Below are 8,998 nucleotides of genomic sequence, written 5' to 3'. Positions count from 1 at the left end.
ATCACATCATGGAGTGAGAATGTGATGGAGGAAAGCAGTGCAGGACATGGTCATCAGGAAGCATGGTGAGCACCTTGTTCCTGGTGCTTCGCTCACCCGGAACAAAATATAAATCCCAAAGACATGTTCCCAGTGACCTGCCTCCTCCAGTTATCTTCCTACTGTCACCACCCAGTTAATCAATTCAAGTCGACTAAATGTATTGATTAGTTTTAAGGCTTTCATAACCCAGTCATTTCACCTCTAAACTCTCCTGCATTGTCTCACACATGAACTTTTGGTGGACACCTCATATCTAAACCATAACAACAAGCGTGTTGTGGAATTTAAATAGATTCTGCATTTTCTGGTTGGTTAGAAATAAAGTACTGTACTTTGGCACAAAAATGAGAACAGTGGTAATCCAGAATTCAAGGGACTTTGAAAAAATAAGAACATGGAATTGTGTTGATGAATGATAGAAATACATGTTTAAACAAAGATCAGTAGTATAAAAATGGTAATACTACCTCATTTCTAAATAAATAAAAGGAAGCAAAGAAGTGCTGATGAGGATAAGAACCCTTGTGGACTGTAAAATGGTGCAACCATTAGGGAAAATATTAGGAGCAGCTTCTTAAAAGATTAAAAGTAGAATTTGCCATGCAAGCTAGCAATTCCTCTTTTTGGTATGTACCCAAAAGAATTGCAAGCAGATGGGGCTGGGTTTTGGCTCAGTGGTAGAGCGCTTGCCTGGTACATGAGAGGTGCTGGGTTTGATCCTAAGCACCACATAAAAATAAATAAATAAATAAAATAAAGGTATTGTGTCCAATTACAACTAAAAAATAATAATTGAAAGCAGGTTCTAGAACAGAGATTTGTATACTCATGTCCATAACAGCATTATTAACAATAACCAAGAGCTGGAAGCAACCCATATGTCCATTAACAGATAAATGGATAAGCAAAATGTGGTATATAAATTTTGGGGAATATTATTCAGGCATAAAAGGGAAAGAAATACTGTCACACACTACAACATGCAAAAAAACTTGGAAGCATCATGCCAAATGAAATAAGCCAGTGACCAAAAGACAAATATTATGTGATTCTACTTATATGATATATCTAGAGAAGTCAAATTCACAAACAGAAAATAGACAAGTGGTTGCCAGATGCTGGGAACTATGGGAAGAAATGGTAGTAGCAACAAGTTGGGAGGGACCACACTCTTCCCTACATAGGGAGATCTCAAGCATGCACTTGCATGGGATGGTAGCCTCAGCTTTTCACTGTCTCTTGCATTCCTCCAACAGCAATCCTTATAAACCTGAAGACTCCCTAATATTGGAATATAACCATTAGGCACCTATTCAGAAAAGAAGTAAAAAGTTACATAATAGCAAGAGGAGGAAAGGAGCAACCTGGAAATTGAGAAGTGAATAAAATTCACAAAACAAAATTAGAAATCATTTCTTGAGTGGAATAAGTAAATGAGAAATCCAGAAGTTGTAAAAGAAAGGCAAGATAAAAAGAGCGAAACAAGAAATAGCAAAGTATTCTATAGAAAAATGACAGGATCTGGGGGTTCCAACTGATGAATGGAACTGATGGCTAGCTGACTTTTGGTTTATTTTTTTTCCTTTTATTTGCATTTATTTTTTGTTGAATTTATTCCCGTGCCATAAGTTTTTGTTTCTTTAGCTTCTTCTGGGATATATTTTTCTTCTGTGCAACCTCCTCTTCTGGTTTAGGAACAATTTGTTCCTTTTCAGTGAGGATCATCTCAGTGTGGCAGGGGGAACTCATGTATGGGTTAATCCGACCGTGAGCTCTGTAAGTACGACTACGCATCTTGGGTGCTTTGTTCACCTGGATATATTCAATGACCAGAGAATCTACGTCTAAACCCTTAAGTTCAGCATTACTCTCTGCATTTTTAAGCATGTGCAGCAAAAATTCAGCACTCTTTTTGGGCCACCGGCCCTGTGTCCAGCCCCACTGTTTGGCCTGGGCACACCTCCCAACTCCACCATTGTAACGCCAGAATGGCACGCATTGCTTCTTTAATGTGACATCTTTCAGGTACTTGGTGGCTTTTCGGATATGCATACCCTTGATGGCTTGCGCAGTTTCACGGGTGTTCTTAAAGTGAACACGAAGATTTGAGCCTCTTGATTTGCATGATTTTGTGGGGTTTTCCGGGTCAAGAGAGTAGCGGACCATTTTCACAGATCACCTCAGGCTGCTTACAGGAAGAGTGACTTTTGGTTTAAATATTTAAAAATGCTATGTTTTCTGTAAGTAGCAAATATTTATTGCATAAGCGTTAGTTCTGATGAAACACTCAGCAAATTATAATATTCGTAAGCATATATTTTACTAGAAGTCATGAAAATACCCACAGAAATAAAAAAGCAAAAAGTCGCACTGTTTACAGTAATATATTTTGAGATTCTTTTTAATAAAAATTCTTATTTATTTTGTGTCAGGAAGAATACCGGAGAATAAAATTATTTTGAAAGGAGGCTAGGTGGAGCAAAATTCATATTCTCCCCCAAGATGGGCAATAAATAATCATATCTGAACAAACTTTCATATCTAGTTGAGTTAGTACGTAAGCCATTCTTAAAATGATTTTTCAGGGAAAGTTATTCAATGGGGATTATCCTCACCTTTTACAACCCCTTTTCTTTCCTGGTATGTGGCTTTAAGCCAGACTCCTGATTTTTAGAATGCTCCAAAAGAGATGAATTTAAAAAAAGTAAAGGAAATTCAAATAAGTCAATGGGGCTACTTGGCCATAGAGAACATGAAACATGTGATTAGGAAGAAGTTGAAATGAACTAAAGTCAAGGCAACTGCTTTCTCCAATATATTATTTCTAGCCTCCATTTCTATAGAAGAAATAAAAATAAAATGGTTTAATAAAAATAACTAATATCCACCAAATAAAGATCATGAAGTGCCAGGGCTAATTCTAACTGCTTTGCATGTATTAGCTCATTTCATCTTCATAATAACCCTGTAGGCAGGGTACCCTGTGGGAGCTGGTTGCCAAATTTTCGGAATTTTGTAAGCCTGTTGGTAGTTTGAAGTCAGTAGTTGTGGGAATACTTGTGGAAATCCCAAATCAGGGATCTTGTGGAGGAGAGCAGGTTGTTAAACTCATTCTAGAACACCAGTGCTAGCCTCCCTTTCCACAGGTTGGTAAACTGAGTCCTAGAAAAGTTGAGTCACTTGACCACATTTGAGCAAGTTGACAAGTAGAGTTTCACCCTAGGCAAAGCGCTTGGGAGCCCAAGGCTTTGGTTATCATGTTCTACTACTCAAGGTGCAACTAAAAGGTGCTGGTTGTAGTTACAAAGCCGGGCGTCCTCATTTGGACTCATCTATTTCTGTTTAAACTGAATCTAGAGGCATTTTGTAATATAGATGTTAAAATCTAAGAAAGCTATTCCTTTATCTCTGTTATGTCATAAGTGAAATAAATTATGTGAAAATGCAAAATAAGTCTCCTTCCTTTTCTTCTTTCTTGTCCTCCCTCCTCCCTCAGTTCAATGCTTTTCTTCCCTCCCTCCTCCCTTCTTCCTTCCTTCCAACAGTGATTAGGTCTATGCTATTGGAGTAGAATATATGTAAATCTCTTGGGCTTTGGGGGCACATTTAAGGAGGACTATAGTGAATTTTCTCCAAAATGTCCCCATATTGCTTTCATCATTATCACAGAAAGCAGAACAGCTGTGCTGACTGTGGGCATCATCATCATCATTAATAAATATTTATTGAGCGTGCCCTTTGTGTTGAGCTCGGAGGACACAGTGACTTAGGAGATAGCGTCCCAGAGTTCGTCAAGAAAGCGGTTCAGGTAACAAGTAGAAATTGTTAAAAAGAGCAGAGTAACCACAATTTGTGGTGCAGCTGGAGAAGGTTTCAGGGGGATTGCTACTGAGCTAAAGGACATATCTTGGGGGAAGTAGGCATCACAGTCAGGCTGAATGGCTTGAAGAAGGGCTGAGGTAATTATCATTTGGGGTGTGAAATAATCAGTAGTACAATTTGGCTTAAGATAAGTTTCTGAAATCGGAGATGAGGCTGGAAAGAGTGGACTCCAGTTTGAGGAGAGGTTTCAGTGCTTGACAGGAAACCTGGACTTTATTTTCTGAGCAGTGATGAATCAGTCAAGATTCTTGACCACATGGAAGATGCATAAAACAGTGCTGTGAATGAGACTGAAGTTAGCCAAGCATGGTGACTGAACTGGAGATCAGAGTTACTGGAAACAGAGGGAACAGTAAAACAATAATCTATTATAAAGGGTTTTCAATGTAGAAAATCCTTATGGAATACTTGCAATTATAAGTAAGATACAATTAGAATTTTAAACTGTGATTATAATGGTACAAAACATATACAATGAGAACCAAGGGAAAGAACTACAAATGAATGATCACAATGATTGGGTTGGGCTGGTAGTACTATAGGTGACTTTTTTCTTTAATCAAATTTTTCGTAACGTGGTTAGTACATCAGTACACAAAAAGTCTGTGCAAATAATAAAAATTATTGACAGCAAAAAAGATGCTTGGAAAGCTAATTTTAGGTAAAACAATGAATTATGTTTTAGACCTGGTTAAAAAAAAACGTGAAGAAAAACCATTCAAATATGGATGGCTTTGGAGCAGCTGCAGACAGCACTAAAATTTTGGAGTGCAGAAAAGATTTGACACTCTGTTTTGTAAGTCATAGAAGTGGCCAAGAATTCTGAAAGGGTATTCAAAGCAAGAAGAGCTCAACAAGAAGGCCTGAGCAGGGGATTGTCTAAGAAGGTATGGAAAAGGAGGAAACATGGAAGAGACTGAATATAATTTGCTTAAGAAAAAGAAAGTATTAAAACCTGTTAGGAGGTGCTGGGGATATAGCTCAGTTGGTAGAGTGCTTGCTTTCATGCACAAGGCCCTGGGTTCAGTCCCTAGCACCACTAGAACAAAGAGACCAATGCAAACCAGTAGCTTATCAAGTAGCTGACCTATAAGAGGTTGAAAACAATTAAAACTGAGGAAAAAGTCATTCTTTCTAACTTTCTGGTCTGATGTAACTAAAAAAACAAAACTCCTAAACTAAATAGTAGCTTCATTTAGCAAGTGTTTCCTCTGTGTTAGCAACATGGTATATGCATTCATCTATTTCCTTTTATAATCTTCATAATAATGCCTTATGTTGGGTACCATTATAATAATACTGTCACCAATCTACAGAGGAGGAAACAGAGTTTAACATGATAGGAAGTTTAGAGATTATTTGGCCTAAGTCCTCTTATTTTTTAAGTGAGGATAAAAGGGCCCACTGGTGATTTCACTTGTCCAAGGTCACATGACTTGTCCAGGTAAGAACTTCATTTGAATAAGAGTAGCTCATGTTGGAGTAGTTCCAAAAACTATTAGTTTTTGAGTTTTGGGAGGTTATACACTCAAATTCTCCCTTGGGGATGGCAATCCCATCTCGTAGCCTTGCAGAGCCCTGCCTTCAGCAAGGATGTTATAGATGGTTATGGATTTCCAAAATGGATCTGGAATGGAGGTTAGTGTTATTTCCTCACATTTACTTTCCACATTTTCTCAATAGGTAAATTGACTAAACGTGCAAATATTGATGCCTATGTCATTCAGTATTATTTGGCTTTTCCTAGAAGTTTTCCCATTTCATTCTTGGCAGTATTACATCAGTTTTCATATACAGCAAAGCTTTTTATGCCTGGCAATGCATCTGTCACTAAAGTGGGTTTTTTTTTTTCTGGAGGGGGGACATGGGGGAATGTTGTCCAGGAAGGAAGAAAAATTGTGATGATTCAGAAGAACACTGATTAAAAGCTTAACCAAGGCCTAGATAATACAATAAGAAAAGGAAATAAAATGTAGACAGATTGTAAAGGAAGAAAAAAATTGTCTTTATTTTCAGGTGACATGATCATCTATCTATGTAAAATATCTGAAAGAATGAACAAAATACTTCTGGAACTATAAAGCAGTTAAAGCAAGGTTGTAGGATACAAGGTTAATGTGCAAAAATTGATCTGTTTCCTATATGTCACAAAGAATAAGTGGAATTTGAAATTAAAAACACAATATAATTTGCATTAGTACTCCAAAAGATGGAATTAGGTATAAATCCAATCAAATTCATACAAGGTTTACATGAGGAACATTTGTACACTTTTAGAGAAATTAAAGAATAATTAAATAAATGGAAAAATATTCTATGTTCAATAGGTAGAAAGTCTCAATGTTTTCAAGATGTCAGTCCTTACCAACAGATTCAGGGAAATCCCAGTCAAGATCTTACAAAGCTATTTTAGATAATAACAAACTGATACTAACGTTTATATAGAGAGCAAAAGACCCAGAATAACCAATGCAATATGGAAGAAAGAGAGCAAAGTTGGGAGGTTGACGTCATCTGACCTCAAGAGTTAGTATAAAGCAATAATAATCAACACAGTGTGGTATTGGCAAAATAATAGGCAAATAAATCAAAGAAAGAGGATAGAAAGCCCAGATATGGAATCACATAAATATAATTAACTAACCTTTGACAAAAGGAGCAAAGGCAATATAATGAATTAAAGATGGCCAACAAATGGTGGTGAGCAACTGGATACCTATACGAGAAAAAAAAAAAAAAACTCTAGAGATAGACTGTATGCCCTTTATAAAACTTAAATCAAAATGGAATGTACAAAGCTAGATGGACTTAAATATAAAATATGAAACTATAAAACTTCTGAAAGATAACATTGGAGAAAATCTAGATGACCTTGGGTTTGATGATGACTTTTTAGATATAGCACCAAAAGTATAGTTCATGAAAGAAATAATTGATAGGCTGGATTAAAATTAAAAAATTGGCCTACAAAAGACAATGTCTGTCAAGAGAATAAGAGGACAAACTACAAGCTCAGAGAAAATATTTGCAAAAGACACATCTGATAAAGGACTGTTTTTCAAAATAAAAAAGAATTCAAAATTCAATAATAAGCATGATAATCAACCTGTATTAGTCCATATTACATTGCTATAACTAAATATGTGAGGTAGACAAATGTATAAAGAAAAGAGATTTATTTAGCTCACAGTTTTGGAGGTTAACAGCCTAATACTGGTGTCGACTCAGTTCTAGTGAGGGCCCTCTTATCTGCATCACATCATAGTGGATGGCAATGGTGTGTGTGTACACAGAAAGAAGCAATCATGTTGACAGGAGGAAAGAGAGAGGCTCAGGGATCAGACTCAGGCATTTACAACAGCTCATTCTCAAGAGAACTTTGAACTCTCAACTCACTCTCTCAACTTACTCAAGGAGACCAGTATTCCCTTCCAAGGGATGCCCTCAATGACCTAAGGAACTTCCACTGGCCCTGCCTTTTAAAGATCCCACCTCCTGACTTCACTACACTGAGGATCAATGCTCCAACACACGAAACAGCATCCAAACTAGAGCACAACTTCATTGAAAATGGGTAGACCTTAAGAGATATCTCCCCAAAGAAGATATATAGGTGACAAACCATGAAAACGTACTCCACATCTTGTTATTAGTAAAATGAAAATTGAAACAATAATGAAATATCATTACATAACCATTAAAATGGCCAAAATCCAGAACACTGAAAACCACAAATGTTGTTCAGGATGTGGAGCAACAGGAACTCTCATTCATTGCTGGTGAACACCCAAAATGGTACAGCCACTTTGAAAGATAACTTGATGGTTTCTCACAAATCTAAAGGTACTCTTACACATGTGTTCTAGAATGTTACGCTTATTTTATGCATGAAACCAGAGGTCCTGAGATTGGTGTGTACTTGCTTTAGTTAGCTTTTTCACTGACAAGAACAATTGGAGGAGGAAAATTTTATTTGGGAGCTCACAGTTTCAGAGATCTCAGTCCATAGATGGTTTACTTTATTCTTTGGGGTTTGTTATGAGGCAGAAAGTCATGACAGCAGGGTGTGGTGGAGGAAAGCAGTTCAGGACATGGCACCAAGAAACAGAGAGTAAGCTCTGCTCCATAAGGACAAAACAGGTACCCACTCCAAAGGCAGATCCCCAGGGATGTTCCTCCTCCAGCCACACCCTACCTGCCTACAGTTGAACAGTTAATCCCTATCAGGGGATTAGCACACTAATTGGGTTAAAGCTCTCCCAATCATTTCACCTCTAAACCTTCTTATATTGTCCCACAGATGAGATTTTGGGGGACACCTAATATCTAAATCATAACAGTACTTATTCAGAGGAGTTGAAAACTTATGTCCACACAAAACCCTGCACACAGATATTTATAGTAGCTTTATTCATAACTGCTATAACTTGGAAACAACCAAGTTGTCCTTCAATACACAAACCGTGGTTCATCCAAACAATGAAATATTATTTGGTGTGAAAAAGACATGAGCTATCAAACTATGAAAAGACATGGAGGAAACTTCCATACATATTACTAAGTAAAAGAAGCCAATCTGAAAAGGTTGCATACTGTATGATTCCAATTATGTGACATTCTAGGGAAGATAAAACTATGGAGACAATAAAAAGATTGGTAGTTGCCAGCAGCTGGGGAGGAATGAATAGGCAAAATACAGAGGATTATTAAAGCAGTGAAAATACTCTGTATGATAGTGTGATGGTGACTACAGGTCATGATACATTTTTCCAAGCCCTTAGAATGTAAAACTCCCAACAGTGTAAACACCCTGGATTAAACCCTGGACTTTGGGTATTAGGATGTGTCAGTGTTAGTTCTCAGTTGATAACAAGTGTGCCACTCTGGAGGGGGATATGGAAGAGTGGGGGAGGCCACACAGGTGCAACTGCAGGGAGGATATGAGAAATTTCTGTACCTTCTCTTCAATTCTGCCATGAACCTAAAACTGATTCAGCTCTACAAAAGAATGTATTTAGGTTATAAGTAGCCTAATGCTTTAGGTTTCAATGTTTATGTGAATGGATGGACTCAG

General features: G+C 37.3%; 1 protein-coding gene across 1 annotated transcript; it reads right to left on the bottom strand.

Annotated features, from left to right (window-relative positions):
* Window positions 1-1,630: 1,630 nt before the first annotated feature.
* Window positions 1,631-2,264, bottom strand: LOC107148308 (60S ribosomal protein L17-like). The gene has a single exon (XM_048806850.1). The coding sequence runs from the start codon at window positions 2,206-2,208 to the stop codon at window positions 1,654-1,656; it is 555 nt and encodes a 184-aa protein (XP_048662807.1). The 5' UTR covers window positions 2,209-2,264; the 3' UTR covers window positions 1,631-1,653.
* Window positions 2,265-8,998: the final 6,734 nt, after the last annotated feature.

Source organism: Marmota marmota, unplaced genomic scaffold (assembly GCF_001458135.2).
Source record: "Marmota marmota marmota unplaced genomic scaffold, marMar, whole genome shotgun sequence".
Classification (NCBI taxonomy): Eukaryota; Metazoa; Chordata; class Mammalia; order Rodentia; family Sciuridae; genus Marmota; species Marmota marmota.
Note: the sequence above shows the minus strand (reverse complement) of the source record. Positions and strands in the feature narration are given on the sequence as shown.

What these genes read in the sequence shown, in the direction of transcription:
- LOC107148308 (XM_048806850.1), bottom strand. Translation starts at nt 2,208, where the DNA reads ATGGTCCGCTACTCTCTTGACCCGGAAAACCCCACAAAATCATGCAAA.